The 18399-nt window shown below is 37.4% G+C and overlaps 1 protein-coding gene across 1 annotated transcript; it reads left to right on the top strand.

The window, feature by feature from the left end:
• The first annotated feature begins 12051 nt into the window (after positions 1-12051).
• LOC100527752 (uncharacterized) lies at positions 12052-17022 on the top strand. The gene is given in 4 exon segments (NM_001249941.2): positions 12052-12301; positions 12861-13004; positions 13108-13313; positions 16844-17022. Coding segments are annotated over 4 exon segments (738 nt in total). The 5' UTR covers positions 12052-12062; the 3' UTR covers positions 16993-17022.
• Positions 17023-18399: the final 1377 nt, after the last annotated feature.

Below are 18399 nucleotides of genomic sequence, written 5' to 3'. Positions count from 1 at the left end.
TATCTATTTGCAGGTATGGCGCCAACCAGGCACCCTATGGAGCCAGATAAGTCCAACCGGGCCCTGGGATTTCCCGCACTGATCACAGGACTTTGCCAGTCGTTCGGAGTCCCCGTGGCACCTACCAAGGTGATTCGGCCGCCCATCACCCGGGCTTTTATTGAGAAGTACTGCACCCAGAGACAGGCTCAGGGTGATGCTCCACAGGCCGCAGGCGCACTACCGCCACCTCATCGGGCTGGCCCGGCTGGGTCATTTGACATGGAGCAGTATTTACGGCATTTGGTTCGCCAGCAGGCGGCCAACCACCGGGCACATGTGCAGACCCATGATTGTCTGTACCAGCTGAGCCTCAGCATGCAGAGCCAGGGCTTCGCTTCTTTTTCATGCCCTACTCCAGACCAGTTCAGGGCAGAGGTCGCATGGCCCGGGGATTGGCCCGAGGCCCAAGCAAGAGAGGCACCCCCAGAGGTTCCCGACGATGGAGAGGAGGCCCACAAGGACGAGGAGATGGCCGATTTGCTTGACTTCTTGGGAGGGAGTGGAGCTACATGACCGGGAGATCCCCAGATTCATGTTTTTCTTCATATTTCTTTTATCATTTTTTATGTTATGTTATTTTCTTTTTTTTGACTTGAGAGACTAATGTTTGTTCTTGTTGTTTCGATTGTCTTTTGTACAGCGCATACATTTTTGTTTGGATTGTTGCGTTAATGCTTATATCATTATTATCGATGATGTTTATTTAAAATTCGGGAACCGTGTAGAGTTCTTCGTTTAGGAACATCGTCCAAAAAAATAAAACAAACAAAAATCATGATAAAAATAAAAATAAAAAAATAAAAAGAGAGCAAGTAAGAAAAAAAAGAGAGCAAGTAAGGGAAAAAGAGAGTAAGTAAGAAAAAAAAAGAGAGGAAAAAGAAAAATAAGTTGTCTAGCTGAAAAACCAACATGCTTTCGAAAAGAGATGACTTCCAACTCTTCTTTGAAAAAAAAAATTCGCTGATCATAGCCAGTTGTTGAAAAAAATGTGTGTACACCTAAAGGGTGAATGCTGTGAAATTTTCCCGAGTACCCAAAATGGACTCGGATGAATGCACAAATTGATAAAAGAACATATTTTGGAAACATTGGGTTGACTAAGATCGAGGAAATGAATCCTAAGCCCTAGCATCACATGACCATAAAAATTTGACACTTGAGTGTCCGCATAGGTGCATGCATGACCAGTGTCATACCCTAATTTCGTCCGGGGACCTTTGCTTGATGACATGCGACCTTTCTTTGGTCCTTGTGAGGTGCTTGGTACCCATCATTAGGCAATTTGTGAAATTCTAGGACATGCCGGAAAACCAAAAAATATTGATGCACAATCCGTAAGTTTCCGTGACACACCGGAAATCAAATGGAAGCATCGTTGCATAATTAAGTGAGATTCCGTAACATTCCGTAAGTCAAAAAGGGGATGATTATGTAATCCGCAAGGTTCCGTAACATTACGGAAAGAAAACAAGTATCGTTACGAGATTCGTAAGTTTCCGTAACTTTACGAAAAAAGAATCACCAAAAAAAGCAGAGGGGGGTGTACTTAGTAAAAATGGGGGTACAAATAGCACCCAGGCCCACTTGGGCCCTCCAGAATATTCCTCCAGAAGGCTGTTGCTTCTGGAGGAAGCAACCTGGCTCGCCTGGGCGAGCTGGGCGGCAACCACCTCCCCTATTTTGCTATAAATAGGGGAGGAAGTGAAGAAGAAAAGGGTTCAGCCCCTTAGGCACTTCTCTCTCTTTCGAATTTGCTTGGAAAAATTGTTTCCGTGAAGAAAATCTAAGCCGAGGCGCTTCCGAAACGTTTCCGTAACGTTTTCCGTGAGGAATCTCGCAAAGGTTTCAACCGTTCTTCGACGTTCTTCATTCGTTCTTCATCGTTCTTCGATCTTCAACGGGTAAGTACCTCGAACCAGGCTTTTTCGATTCATTCTATGTACCCGTAGTGGTCCGCATTGTGTTTCGTGCATTTTTATTCTCGTTTTGTTTACTTTTTATACCCCCTGTTGACGTGCTTAAGCCATTTTACTTAAGTCATTTCTCGCTTAACTTAAAAATAAAATAAATTTCCACCGAACGTTTGAATTGTATTATCCATTAACTTCGGTTAAAATAAATTCTGACCGTTCGGTCGTGCCGTAACCACGTTGGAAATCAAAAAGAGGTAAAAAATAATATAATAATCAAAAAGACATCTTTTAGTAAAATAAAGCGGAAAATCAATCGGACGTTTTCTCTTTGGGATTTCTCATTCTTAATCGAATTGATTAATAACTAAAGTGAAACTAAGGCTAAAATCAACTCGCCTAGTCAAGCTCGTCCACAAAAATAGGCTTTTGAAGTTTGTCATTTCAATTTCTCACTAAGTAAAAATGGATCATTTTTAAGGTCCAATGCCTTAAAATGATCACCACTTAAGTAAAAAAGAATCACAAGTTAAGAAAGAACTACGTAGGTCTGAGTTCCTCATTGAGGATACGTAGGAGCAAAAGCCCCGCTTTTGTCGACCACCCCAAGAGATCGTTAATGGTCCAATGCCTTAACGTTTCTCTCCTTTCAAAAACAAGAGATCGTTAATGGTCCAACGCCTTAACGTTTCTCATCTTTCAAAATCAAAAGACCGTTTAATGGTCCAACACCTTAAATGACCTTTTGTTCAAATAAAAACATATTTTGCAAAAAAGACAAAAACAAACTTAACCAAACACTTTGTTCCAAAAGAACTACGTAGGTCTGATTTTCTCATCCCAAATTGAGGAATACGTAGGAGCAAAAGGAAACACCCTTGTCGACCACAAAAAAGAAAAAAATAAAAAGGGTACAAAGGATATAAGAACATAAAAGGGAACATAAAAATCAAAGTCATGTTTGCACATTCGATTAAAGGCTGCCGTCCCTTGGGACGGGCGTGTGGGGTGCTAATACCTTCCCCGTGCGTAAATACAACTCCCGAACCTTTCATTAAAAAGTTCGTAGATCGCGTCTTTTCCGGTTTTTCCGACGTTTTCCTCAAATAAACGTTGGTGGCAACTCCGCGCGTATTCCTTTCGTGGAACACGCATCCCGCGAGTCTCGCGTCGCCCTCCCGCCGAAGGGTAGGTTGCGACAACCAGTTTTGCATAAAATTTCCAAATCATCATTTTTGCATTTGTGTCATGGAAATAATGTGGGGCATCCCTTTTATCCTTGAGCCAAACCAAACCCCGACATGTATCATGTCTAGCCATTCTACAAGCCTTGAGCCAAAATCCTGACTCACCATAAACCTTGACCCAGGGTGAGAATGTCAATCCTTACCCTCGGAAGCAAAAAAAGAAAAGAAGGAAAATTCCCAATCAAAGAGAAAAGAAGGAAAATTTCCAATCAAAGAGAAAGCAAAAAGAAAAGAAAGGAAATTCCCAATCAAAGAATGGGAGAAAGTAAAAAAAAAATATAAATAATAAGAAAAAGGAAGGAAAGAAAGTTCCTGATCAAAGAAGCAGAAGAAATGTGCAGAAAGGTCTTTTGACCAGACAATATCTAAACAATACAGAATTGTCACCAAATGAACAAAAGGAAGGAAAGGAAACCATGACCTAAAGTGGTCTTCTCCCTTTGATTACCAACCAAAATCCTGTGCGTCAGTGACTTGCTCGCCTCGCGTCAAACAAGAACAGAAAAGGAAAAAGCCAAAAAAAAATCAAAAGCCGAAAAACCCACCAAAAGAACCCATTTCCAAGGGAAGTCCTATTGGTCCATGATCACGCATGTAATCTTTGATTTGATAGGAAATAATTCGCAAAGTCAAGTCGTGACATATCTATGGTTCGGAATTAGGATAAAACACTTACCTGTGCGAGATTGATACACTTTGAGTGGATTTCTTCTATTTTTGTCGAACCCAGTGTTTCCTCTAAATGGTCATTTAGAAACGAAATGCTAACATCCAAAATCTCATTTATGGTTATGGGGGGTTTCATCAGCAGACTCTCCTTCCCCGGTAGACACATTGTTTTTCACTCAAAAAAGCATATGCTGCTCTAATCAGTTGGAATATTTGTCTCTTTACTAAAGCATGTTTGCATTTTAGTGGAGAAAACACCGAGACTTTTTCAAGTCTCACAAGTTATCCAGAACTACGTAGGTCTGAGTTCCTCATTTGAGGATACGTAGGAGCAAAAGCCTTGCTTTTGTCGACCACACCGCTTTTTGTTACCATGACCCAAGAGCTGGTAGCCCGCGGAGACACCTTACGGTTATCCGCACCTTGTCATTCAGTGACCCCAAGTGTGATTGATGAGCAGAGGCCAATGTGGTCATCTGCGCCCTTTCCGGAGATGTCAGCATCTTCCGGTGGAGACTTTTTCAAGTCTCACAAGTTATCAAGAACTACGTAGGTCTGAGTTCCTCATTGGAGGATACGTAGGAGCAAGAGCCTTGCTTTTGTCGGCCACCTTCACAAGATCTGTCATACTGACATTTGAGTCACGCTGACGGGCGGAAATACCCGAGTGGTTATCCGTATAAACATTCTTTTTTGTTGTCTATAAGACGAAAAGCCTAATAGCACGCAGAGACTAACGTCATCTTCTGCGCCCTTCGTCAATCGCGGCCGACAAGCCCGTTGACACGCGGAGATTTACGTCATCTTCCGCGCTCACAAGATCTGTCATACTGACATTTGAGTCACGCTGACGGGCGGAGATACCCGAGTGGTTATCCGTATAAACATTATTTTTTACTGTCTGTAAGACGAAAAGCCTGATAGCACGCAGAGACTAACGTCGTCTTCTGCGCCCTTCGTCAATCGCGGCCGACAAGCCCGTTGACACGTGGAGATTTACGTCATCTTCCGCGCTCACAAGATTTGTCATACTGACATTTGAGTCACGCTGACGGGCGAAAATACCCGAGTGGTTATCCGTATAAACATTCTTTTTTGCTGTCTGTAAGACGAAAAGCCTGATAGCACGCAGAGACTAACGTCGTCTTCTGCGCCCTTCGTCAATCGTGACCGACAAGCCCGTTGACACGCGGAGATTTACGTCATCTTCCGCGCTCACAAGATCTGTCATACTGACATTTGAGTCACGCTGACGAGCAGAGATACCCGAGTGGTTATCCGTATAAACATTCTTTTTTGCTGTCTGTAAGACGAAAAGCCTGATAGCACGCAGAGACTAACGTCGTCTTCTGCGCCCTTCGTCAATCGCGGCCGACAAGCCCGTTGACACGCGGAGATTTACGTCATCTTCCGCGCTCACAAGATTTGTCATACTGACATTTGAGTCACGCTGACGGGCGAAAATACCCGAGTGGTTATCCGTATAAACATTATTTTTTGCTGTCTGTAAGACGAAAAGCCTGATAGCACGCAGAGACTAACGTCGTCTTCTGCGCCCTTCGTCAATCGCGGCCGATAAGTCCGTTAACATGCGGAGATTTATGTCATCTTCCGCGCTCACAAGATTTGTCATACTGACTTTTGAGTCACGCTGACGGGCGGAAATACCCGAGTGGTTATCCGTATAAACATTCTTTTTTGCTATCTGTAAGAAGAAAAGCCTGATAGCACGCAGAGACTAACGTCGTCTTCTGCGCCTTTCGTCAATCGCGGCCAACAAGCCTGTTGACACGCGGAGATTTACGTCATCTTCCGCGCTCACAAGATCTGTCATACTGACATTTGAGTCACGCTGACGGGCGGAAATACCCGAGTGGTTATCCGTATAAACATTCTTTTGCTATCTGTAAGACAGAACGCTTGATAGCATGCAGAGACTGACATCGTCTTCTGCACCTTTTGTTCCCCCGGGGACAGCAAGTCATTTACATGCAGAGGTATTTTATGGTCACCCGCGACTCTCGTCAACCGAGAGGAACGAAATTAGTGTCTTATCTTTACTTCCCTTTTATCTCCAATAAAAGACAAGTAAAGAGGGGCAACTGTCATACCCTAATTTCGTCCGGGGACCTTTGCTTGGTGGCATGCAACTTGTGTTTGGTCATTTTGAGGTGCTTGGCACCCATCATTAGGCAGTTTGTGAAGTTCCGTGACGTGCCGGAAATCAAAAGAAAGTATTGATGCACAATCCGTAAGATTCCGTGACACACCGGAAATCAAAAAGGAAGCATCGTTGCACAATTCGTGAGGTTCCGTAACATTCCGTAAGTAAAAAAAGGGATGATTATGTAATCCGCAAGGTTCCGTAACATTACGGAAAGAAAACAAGTATCGTTACGAAATTCGTAAAGTTTCGTAACGTTACGAAAAAAATCACCAAAAAAAAGGCAAGAGGGTGTATTTAGTAAAATGGGGGGTGCAAGTAGTAATTTTCGAGCTCGCCTGGGTGAGCTAGGTGGCCACCACACCCCCCGTTTTGTTGAAAAATGGGATTCCGGGGCTTCCGGGACACCCGTAATGCTTCCGTAAAATTCCCATAACTCTAAATAAGCATATTTAACATAATACGGGTGAGAGGGAAGCGAAAAAAAAGAAGAAAATCAAGTCTTAGATGCTTCCGTAAGGCTTCCGTAACTTTTCCATAAATTACGAAAGAAGGGGGGTGAACTTATCAAAATTGGGGGGTGCAAATAGCAATTTTGAAATTTTGAATTGGGCCTTCCAGAATTATTTTTTGAAGCTGCATTGCTTCTGGAGGAAGCAACCCAGCTCGTCTGGGCGAGCTGGGCGGCAACCTCCTCCCCTTTTTTCCTATAAATAGGCTGAAGGGGGTTGTTCTAAGGATCCCACAGCCCCCTGGCTATGTATTTCAGCTGTTTTGGGTGAAAAAAATTGTTTCCGTGAAGAAAATCCAAGTCGAGGTGCTTCCGTAACACTTCCGAGATGTTTCCGTAAGCAAATCCGTGAAAGTTTTCGTCCGTTCTTCACCGTTCTTCGTTCTTCAACGGGTAAGTTTTCGAATCCGAGACTTTCAATTCATTTCTTGTTTTTTTAAGCTTTCATCTTTATTTCGTTCATTTTCGATTTCTTTTCTTCTGTCTTTAACGCGCTTTTACCATTTATTTAAGCCGTTTTCTCACCTAATAAATGATAAAATAAATTTCAACCGATCATTTGTGTTGTAATCTCATTTAATCACTTTTAAAACAAAATCTAACCGATCGTTCACGCTATAACCTCGGTTAAACCAAAAAAAGTAAAATAATCAAAATATCTTGAAAAATAATAATAAAATAATCAAAATATTTTTGAATAAAATAACCAAAAAAATCAATCGGACGTTTTTCTTTGGAAGTTTCCTTGAATGAATTGATTAATAACCAAAGTGAAACTAAGACTAAAATAGACTCACAAATCAAGTTTTGTCCGAAAAATCACTAAAAACCGTTTTAAGGTCCAACGCCTTAAACGGTCCTCTTTGCTTTTATCGGTTAACATGGACCGTTCAAAAGCATAAAATCAACATGTAACTTTACCGCTTTTGAAAGAACTACGTAGATCTGATTTCCTTATCACAATTGAGGAATACGTAGGAGCAAAGGGAAACACCCTTGTCGACCACAAAAAGAGGAAAATATAAAAAGGGTATAAAAGATATAAGAATGTAAAAGGGAACGTAAAAATCTAAGTCATGTTTGCACATTTGATTAAAGGCTGCCGTCTCTTATGACGGACGTGTGGGGTGCTAATACCTTCCTCGTGCGTAAATACAACTCCCGAGCCTTTCACTTAAAAGTTCGTAGATCGCGTCTTTTCCGGTTTTTCCGACGTTTTCCTCAAATAAACGTTGGTGGCGACTCCGCGCGTATTCCTTTCGTGGAACACGCATCCCGCGAGTCACGCGTCGCCCTCCCGCCGAAGGGTAGGTTGCGACAAGGTGCTAAGTTCCTTAGCCATTTTTGGAAAACTTTATGGGCTAAGCTAGGAACTAAGCTTATTTTCTCGACCACTTGTCACCTACAGACTGATGGGCAGATAAAGGTAGTGAATAGATCTTTATCCACATTGTTAAGGGCTCTCCTAAAAGGCAATCACAAGTCTTAGGATGAGTATCTTCCTCATGTGGAGTTTGTCTATAATAAGGGGGGAGGGGTCATAGAACTGCCAAACAGTCACCTTTTGGGGTTGTTTATGGGTTCAATCTTCTCACACCTTTGGACCTAATTACCCTTCCGATCCACTTGACACTTTTTTTATACATAAAGAAGGGGTATCTAGGTCAGAGTTTGTGAAGAAATTACATGAGAAGGTCAAGAACCAAATAGAGAACCAAATAAAGGTGTATGCAGCTAAAGGCAATAGAGGAAGGAAGGAGTTGGTGCTTAATAAAGGGGATTGAGTTTGGCTCTATCTTAGGAAGGATAGATTTCCTACTAAGAGAAAACTCAAACTTAGCCCCAGAGGTGATGGCCCTTTTCAGGTCTTGGAGATGATCAATAACACTTTTAACATTACTGATTTGGTTCATTTTGCAGGTGTAGCTGATTCAGATGATGAAGGGTCTATAGATTTAAGGACAAATCCTTTTCAAGATGGAGGGGATGATGCAATACTCCCAAGGAGGGGACCCATCACCAGAGTCATGGCTAGGAGATTCCAAGAAGATTGGGCCAGGGATGCAGGAGAGGCCCTAGGGTTCTCTTGAGCCTTTGGGTAGATTTTGGGCCCATGAGCTAAGTATGAATTCAGTTATCTTTGTACATATTAGATTAAGGTTTCATTATTTTTTTTGGCCTTGTATTAAAGTCTCCATGGTGTAGGGAGGGTACCTCATAAGTTTAAGGTACCCTAGTAATATAGAATTTTTCAGCATTTGTATTTTAGGGCACCTAGACTAGTTTTTATATTAGAGGTAGTTTTGTAATTTGACATGCATTAAGTGCACTATTTTATGTGTGTTTTGGGAGAGAAATTTAATTAAATTGGGGGAAGCCCAATCCAATTAAATTTCGGACTAGCCTAAGAGGGAGGCGAGCATTTGCTTGCTACATCCCATTGCCACATCATATAGTCACACTTTGTGCATGTCCTTCATGCTTTACATGCCTCATGACACCTAAGTACACTTAGTGGAGAATCTTGGATTTGATATTGGATTAGTGTGTTGAACTATAGCTGAAATTCACTAATCATAATTAGTGAAATTTTGGCTCCAAATTTGGCTCCACAAGTTCAAATTCAAATTCAAGTGTATTCAAATTTCCCTCCAATTTTGTGTGACACTTAGTTTATAAATAGAGGTGTTGTGTGTGCATTTTGCAACTTTGATCATTTGAGAAATTAGACTTCAAAGTTCAGATCTCATTCTCCCTCTTCTCTCTCTCAAAATTTTGTTCCCCTCTCTCCCTCTCCCTCCATTCAGCTTCTCTTACCTTCAAGCTCTTATTCATGACTTCCTATGGTGGTGAGCTTGTTATTGACTCATCTTCTCCTTGAAGTGGCATCTCCAATCACCTTTCCTCCTTCTCCATTCCGCTTCCATTGATCTCCAAGAAGCAAAGGACTCCATTGATGAAGAAGATTCAAGGCCTACAAGCTCTACATGGAGCTATATTAACAAGCCTACCAACATCACTTTCTTCAAAAGTCTTTGCAGTCTTCCTACAAATATATAAGTGTCGTATTAAACTCAAAGTTCCAGTTTTATTTGCACCCCCTGCTAATCTTTCTTACAACCCTTGCGCAAAGCTCTATCATTAGGCAATCTGGTATCTCTTCATTTTCTTCATTGTTTATTTCATCCACCATATCAACACTATCATTTATGGAATCATCATAGTAATCCATATTTTAGAATACAAAGCTAAAATCAATTGAACATATATATTTCCAATTTAGTAACAACTAAATAAGTAACATATATTCATATTTATGGGTAACAAAATTCCCAATTCAAATTCAGAGTTACTAAGAATATATATTTCCAATTTAGACTCATTAATTTATTTTCTAATATCGGTTTCAATGGAAACTCACTTGTTATTGTTTGTAAAAGATTATGAGTTGCAACTTACAAGGGCCAGTCGGTAAACCCGTTTAACCTGTGAGTTAAGTGTGGGTTGTGGATTTCGAGGTGGCCCGCGGGCCCAAACTCATTTGCCCAACTCTACATACAACATGACATATACATAAACATAATAAACCATCACCTCATAATTAATTAATTCATTATGACACTTAAATTAAATTTAATTACTCTTGCAATCTAAATAAAATACTTAATCAAACATTATAAAAATTTAAGTGTTACATGTCAAATTTTGAATGGTTTCGAAAGATCATTAGGCTTATGCAATTTTTTTGATGACGGGGAAATGAACAAAAACAACAAACAAAGAAAACTACAACAACAACTATAATCAACAACAGTTGACACAAGTGCTACGCCTTGTATTTCTTAATCAAGTGGTCTACGGTTTGAATCCTAGTTGACATTTGAAAATGAAATAATTTGTGTTAGAAGAGAAATACCTATCTTGTGCAACCATTGTAAAAAAAAGAGTAAATTACACTCGCACCCTCTGTGTTTTTCCAAATTGCACCTGACACCCCTCCTTTTTTGCATCATACAAAAAACTCCTTAATTGTTTAGCTCACATTACATTCAAATCCCTTTGCTCCTAAATATTGTTTAATAATTTAGCAGAAAGTAGACACATGTTGGTCACATGACTTTCAATAAAAAAATTATGTCTAAAATACCCTCATTTTTTCCCTCACACTCGCATCCCTTGTGTGTGTGTTTTTTTTTCAAATTGCACTTGACACCCCTCCTTTTTTGTACCTTACAAATAAAACCCCTAATTGTTTAGCTCACATTACACCCAGACCTCTCCCTCCTAAACACCTTTTAATAATTTAACAAAAAGTAGACATATGCTGGTCACACGACTTTTAATGAAAATTTATGTCCAAAATATCTTCATCTTTTTCCTCTTAACTCCATAAAAGACATGACATCATTTTCAACCTGAAAATATTTTAACACTCTTCCTTTTTTTTTTCTTTTTTCTCTAATTGGATGTGAACTCAGTTTTCTGTTGGACGTGAACCTACTTTGTTGGTACACATGTGTTAATAACCTTCCTTCTTCATTTTTTAGTTCAATTTTTTGGTGCGTGTTGGGTCGTTTGGTTGCTACGTTTTTTATTGGACGTGTTTTCAACAATGCCTATTGATTGAATATGATCATTTGCTTCAAATTTTAGTGTTTTGCTCTTGTATTTTTAACTCCTTTCTTTGAAATATTTATTTTTGATGGCTAGGTGTTTGACATAATATCTCAATCAAGAACTGTATCTTCTTCAAGTGTTAGCAATAATGAAGAAAGAGTCAAATATTGAAGGAAAAATTGTTATTGTCTTTTCACATGATCAATTATTAATTTGTTATTAAGTATTTAACAAAGATGTTAAAACAATTTCATCTGCTCACATATTTTAATTGACATTAGTTAATGAGGTTAACAAATGGGGGTAAAAGTAATGTAAAAGAAGGAAGAAGTATCTGGTTCAATTTGAGAAAAATAAAGATGATGTGAGTGTAACAAAGATGTTAGACTAATTTTATGTGTTCACATATTTCAATTGACGATAGTTAACGTAGTTAACAAAGAAAATAAAAATAATGTAAAAAAAATATTGGATAATTTGAGAAAAATAGAATATAATTTACTTTAAAAAAAAACAATAACATTGCTCAGCTGTGCGGACAAGTCTCAAATATTGAAGATATAATTATATTTTTTTTTATATTTTTCGTTTTTTAACCACTGGACCCTTTCTTCTTCCTTCTCTCACCATTTCTGCCCACTGTGTTCTGCTATTAGGTTATCATCGTAGCCCGCACCGCACACCTCACTCCTTTGTAAACTTTATTATTTCTTTATTTAAATTTAGTTCAATATATTGATATAATATATTTTAATTTTTTATTGGTGGTCTCTAACACGGTCGCTTTTAGTTAAGTTTGTGTCCATACTCCATAGTCCATACAAGCCTTACTCTTATTGGCCATGGTAAAACGTTAAACTTTAAACACAACAACAAATCCAGATTCGTCGAGAAAGAGAAGAATGGGCGATTACCATTTCGTGTACAAGGATTTAGAAGGAGCCTCTACTCAATGGGATGATATTCAGAGAAAGCTCGGAAATTTGCCTCCGAAGGCACCAGCTTTCAAGCCCCCACCTTTCACCCCTGATGCCTCTGATGATCAACCCAAAGACAAAACATGGATTGATTCCAAAACCTCGGAGGAACTCGAAGACCTCGAAGATGACCTCGACGACGATCGCTTCCTCCAAGAATATAGGTTCTGGTTTTTGCCCCCCCCCCCCCCCCCCCCCTTTTTTTACCTGTTCTGTCACCCACAAAGAATGATGGGGTGTTTCGTGGATTTGAAGGGTTTCTATTAAGTGGGTCGGTTTTGTTTTTGCCCAAGGGGGTGGAGGATGGATAAAGTTTGAATCTTTTCGTGGATTTGTTGGTGGGGCTCTTTGTGTTGTTTTGTAGAGAATATTTGTCTGAGATTTGTATTTGGTTGTTTATTTTGTATGTTGTTGAATGCAAATTGATTGAGAATTGTTGTGGGTTTGAGATTTTATAGGAAAATTCATGCGTAGGACTGTAGGGGTGTATTTGTTTAACCTTTTGTTCATTCTTTTCGATGTTATTGAATACACTTTGGTTGGGAATTGCTGTGGATTTAATGTTTTATAGCGAATTAATGCTTAAGAGTGTATTTTCCCTCTTGTTGATGAGCGGTTCATTCTGAATTTACTTGAAAAGTGGACGTTATGAGGAAGCAAAATTCGGTGTGTGTGTGCGTGTTAATTCTACTTGTTCTTAATTGAATCATTTTTCTGTGATAGGAAGAAGAGGCTGGCTGAGATGCAAGAGGCAGCAAAAGTATTGAGGTTTGGGTCAGTGATTCTCATTTCAGGATCTGATTTTGTTCGGGAGGTGTCACAAGCTCCATCTGATGTTTGGGTGGTTGTCATCCTATACAAAGAAGGGTATGATTAAGGAGCTTTTTTTTTTATCATCCAAGTTCTATAATTTATTTAGTGTTTTATTGTCATGTTTCTTGTGGTGATGTTTCTTGTGTTTTTGTTACAGGATTCCTGAATGTGGGTTGTTGATGCAAAGCATTGAAGAATTGGCAGTAAGATATCCTTCAACAAAATTTGTGAAGATAATATCTACTGATTGCATACCGAACTACCCGGATCGGAATCTTCCCACTTTGTTGGTGTACAACAACGGAGCAGTCAAAGGAAATTATGTGGGTTTGCATAGTTTCGGGCGAAGATGCACTCCTGAAGGTATTTGTGTCTCAGAATGCAAGCTTCATTGTTTTTGTTCTCTTACTTTGATTATTGCAACTTGTTAAACTTTGTTTACCTTTATTTTTGTATGAAAGGCATATTGATCGTAAATATTATAAAATTTGTTTACACAATTCCTTCATGGAATTAAGAGACTAGCTTTCAGAAGTGTTTCTAACCATAAGTGATACTTTTTTTTATGGCATACTAGAACTAGTTGAAAGATGTTTGTCCACTTCAGACTTTGGAACTCAATAATATTTGGAAAAGCTTTTGCCTATCTCACTAAGCTGAGACTAATTCTATATGAGAGGTCAGCAAGTACATGAAAAGACAGGGGCAGACTGCAGCCCTCTGTACAACAGGAGAAGAGTGTATTACAAGGAAGAACAGAACAGTACAAGCAAAGAAAGATAGAAAAATATATATAATAAACACATATCTATCAAACATTTCCGTTGCGAATGTAATCCTGATAATGATCCACCTAATTAGTCAAATTTTGTTTTGGTCTATAACATTTTGACAACATAATTATATTTTTAGGAGCGTTTGGTCTAACTTTTTTGTGACTTTTCCTCTCCTTAAAAGGAGAAGAGAAGTTGAGCCAAACACTTCATATAAAAGCTCTTAACAATATAAGCAGTTTATGTTTTAAGAAATCATTAAAAAAAGCTTGTTGGAGGAGCTTATGGTCAACTTATGCAGAGCTTTTATTGGCAAGACTCTAGTTTGAATCCCATCTCCCTCTATTTTTCAGATTTCTTTCTAAATTATAGAAACCTACTGCTCGACCATGAGACTCCCACTGCTATGCAAATAAACTCCTAGTTGTTGGAGCCCTCTCGTCACTGCTCTGTCGTTGTAGTGCGATTCAGACCTAATGTACTGAGTTTTCCATGTTCTTTCATGCTGTTGGTTGACTTAATTTACTGGCATCATATTATCCCATGTCCTTGATTGGTTTTACACTCTGTTCTCTATCTTTATTGTGCTCTTTAATGGTATTTCTCTTTCACGTTTTGTATATTTGTCGTCTGTTATGCTCTTTCCCTGTCTCTATCAGTCTCCATCCTTGGCTTTTGGTAGCCATGTCAGTATCATTAGGACTCCATTCTGCACCCCGTTCATTGCAGACTTGTTTGGTGTCATTGCCCTTGGTTTGAATAAGTGGTTTATGATAACCACTATAGAGAAGGAACATGAAGTCCCAGGAACATAACCATTATAGAAAGGAATACATGAGGGAATAGGATGATAAATCGGAGTATCAAGCCAAATACTTTGACATTTTTTTTCTTTAGGCTTTACAGAAATTACAGTTCATTAATTCATGGCGAGAAGTTTGCCATTTTTTTATCATCATCATGGTAGATATATTTTATGAACATCTTGTTTAATTGCTCTTATAGAGTAGAATGACTAACTAATAACTAGAAACCAAGAAAGGTTCTGTGTAATACATTCTGCGCCAATAGAGAACACTTCAATTACTTGGTGGAAGCTTTAGCAATTTATTTGACTAAGGAAGAAGGTACTGAATTTGGTTTCCAAAAACTTCTCTATACATAGAAATTCACATTTTTTAAGATGTGTCAAGTATTGGTGGGTATGATATGATGAAAAGCAGGGATTCATACAATTCCTTTTGGCTATATAGCCCAATTCCTTATTCGGTCTCATCCTTGTGGCGTCTTCAACTGCTTAAATGAACTCGGAGAGCTTTCTTAATGCCTTGTGAGGGTTATCAACAAAGGTCATGCTTCATGCTCTGCATTGTTTTTACTTTTTGGTGAGGAAATCGAGAACATAATTGCTTGTGAGGGAGTCAAAAGAAAGGAAAAACATGAAAAAGATGGATAAGTGGATGCATAGACTTGATTTATTTGGCTTTGCCAACGTACCTTTAAGCTTCATGTGAAGTTGCAGGCAAGGAGGTTCCTGCAGAGGGTTGTGAGGGATATAGAATGAGGGAGGAAAATGATTTGTTGGCAAGATTGCTCCTTGTTTTCTACTACGGCTTGTAGATCAAGGAAGTAAGACTGTTTGAGCATGAAACAGATGAAAAATACTAAATTAGTGATTTATAGAGTCTCTAATGGCGTGTTTGATTTCCATTTTCAAAAATTGTTTTTAGTTTTCAGAAACTGAAAAATAGAAAAAACTTGTTTGATGTATAAAAGCAATCTTGTCTCTCTCTTTTTATCATTTTCCGGTTGTCTTCTGGAAACTGTTGTTTGGGTTCTGTCCACCCAAGCATTTCTCAGCTCATATCTGTCAAATTCACTGTGTTCATCGTATGAACTTATCTGCAACGCAGCTAATGGTATAAATACATTTTGTGACACAGCTAAGGGAAAATTTTCGTAGAATGTCTTGACAGAGAATGGAAAGTGCTTATCTGCGAGTCTGCGACACAGCTCACTGAGCTCCATTTGCACGTTCCTTCTCTGCGTTTCCTCTGCATTTGATGTTAATTCATGCTAGTTCTTTTCTCTCCATCTGCTTGCCATTGAGAAGTGATAAGGGAAAGAAACATCTCCTGTCTGTTTCTGTTTTTTAGTTTTTAAAACAGTTGATTTGAAATTTGGAAAATAAGTGTCAAAACTTAATAGACTTTAGATGATAAATTGATTGATAGGTTAGTAGAATTGTTTCAGAAAACAGTTTCTAAAATAAAAAAACTAAGAGAAGCAACCATACCCTAAGTTTTTCTTTTCTTTGTTTGTACTTGTATGAAAGAACTTTATATGGCAATGACTAGTGATCAAGATCAATTTAGAGATACAGACATGTCTATTTCCTTATTTCCTGATTAAACTCTTTCAATATTAACATTATTGTAATTTTTTTTTTTACTTTTTTTAAAATGATTTTTTTTTAATATTTGTATTTCAATATTTTTAATATCATATCATTAAAAATTTAAAATATATTTATGTAAGTTAAATTAATTTTACACTTTTTTATTTATTAACAAATGTACTTTTCATTGGATCAGATAATCAGTTTTAAATATAACTATATTTTTTATTTTTTTTAACCAAACAAGTTTTATGTTAAAAGAAACTTTTAAGTTAAAAAATAGGTAAACAAGCAACTACTTTTTTTAAGCTCTTATCTTTAGCTTTAAATTAAAAATTAAAAATAGCTTCCAAGTAAAAAAAAAAAGAAAAAGTAAGCCAAACATACTCAATACAATATTATACTCCATACCTCTTGACATGTAAATGGAAAAGCATGTAACCATGTCATTGCTGCCCTGCTAATCAAACTTGTAACTATTTCATGTCTAATTGTCTACCGGTAAATTATATAAGATCAGAAGCAGTGTAGACATTGTTAATTTTTCCCTTATCTAGCTGAACTTGTGCCCCTTGATTAGATTTGTTCATCCCTCATGGCAATCCTTCTCTTACCTTTTTAATTTCTTACATAGTTGTGTAGTAGTAATAGTAATACTTTTCTAAACCTGTTCCCTTGTTATCTAACACATTGAATTCTTTGCATGTTCTCTGGAATATCAGGTGTTGCATTAGTGTTGTGCCAATCAGATCCTGTACTTAATGATGGTCATAATGGAAATGAGGCTATTATTGAAGGAGTCCGCAAACGGTTTATAGAGAAAGTTGTTGCTGATCATGAAGAGGGTGATGATGATTACTCTAGTGATTAACATTTTTTCTTGTCTTTGTTGTTGTTGTTTTCTTTGGGGGGGGGGGGGTATGTGTTTCCAACTTTCTTTTGGTCTCACTTTTAAATTTTTGCCTAAAAAAGCACTAATAATTCTGTTAAATACTTAAATTATGTGTGTTGTAGGCTTTTCTTGTTCCTAGTAATTAGATGGTTTTGTCAGGCATTATGTGTATCAAAGTGGTTTTTATGTTTTTTTTTTAAAATATTTTTATATTAAATGATTTTTATTTTAATCATAAACATATGGACGTTTGTATGAATGAAAGAACGGTTCAATCCTAATTGAACATCAAAACCTCTACATTTTTACTTTTTATTTGATGATTAGTCTGGTTTTGATAACAAGTGATTCTAGATTTGGACTTACACCTTTTGCGGGTAGATGAATTAATTTAAATTATGTTTGATTAAATTTGCATGTTTTATATTGTAAAAAAGTAAAATGCTTAATTTTGTATCATATTTCGTCAAAATAATGTGAATAATCTGATAAAATCATTAATTAATTATATATTTGTAATGGAAGAACATTTAAGTTAATATGCTGAAAATGAATTCTAATTGTTAATCAGCAGGGCTTGTGAAGACTTGCAATAGTGACATGATGGATGAAGATAAATAGAATTATTTTTTTTGCACGTGTTTTACTATTTTCCCCCCTTCTATAGAGTTAGGTTGGTATGTGAAATAATTTATTTGGTTACGTAAAGAAAGTGAAATAATTTAAATATAATAACTCAAATAATTAAAATATTTAAATAAAATAATAACTCAACTAATTCAATTAGTAAGTCAAATAATTAAGACAGTTGAAGTTATCCGATTGATTTGATGGTTGAGAAGAAGAATTTAAAGATTAAATGGAGAAGAGAATAGAGATCATGAATACCAATCTTTTTCATTAACATTTTAAATAAAAACAAGTGAAGGAAATTAGAATAATATGTGATGTAGCTATTGAAGGAATTTTTATGTTGCTGAGATGTTTGTTAAATAACCGGTGCTTTAAATTTTTGCATATGATGAATAGATTTGGTACATGCATCGGTTGTCTTTTATAATAAAACTAGATTGTGACCCGTGCGTACACACGGGTTGTTTGTAAAAATTTTCGCATGTATGTTTATTTGATTTGTAAAGTAGGAAAAAATGAAAACTAATCTGTAAATTAAAATAGATTAAAGATTGATAATATATTTACATAGTAGATAAATTGTTTTAAGAAATAAAAATATAAACATGACCATCATAAAGTGAAGTAGCAGTTTAACATTCTAAATTTATTCAGTGTCATTATCATTCCAATTTTTCCTGTGCTGGATGATAATTTCTCATATTTTATCATGCCTGTAATAAAAAGAGATTTCATCACCGTGAGAGAAATTAC

The sequence above is a fragment of the Glycine max genome, chromosome 19 (assembly GCF_000004515.6).
Source record: "Glycine max cultivar Williams 82 chromosome 19, Glycine_max_v4.0, whole genome shotgun sequence".
Lineage (NCBI taxonomy): Eukaryota > Viridiplantae > Streptophyta > Magnoliopsida > Fabales > Fabaceae > Glycine > Glycine max.
This window is presented reverse-complemented; position numbering and strand designations above follow the sequence as displayed.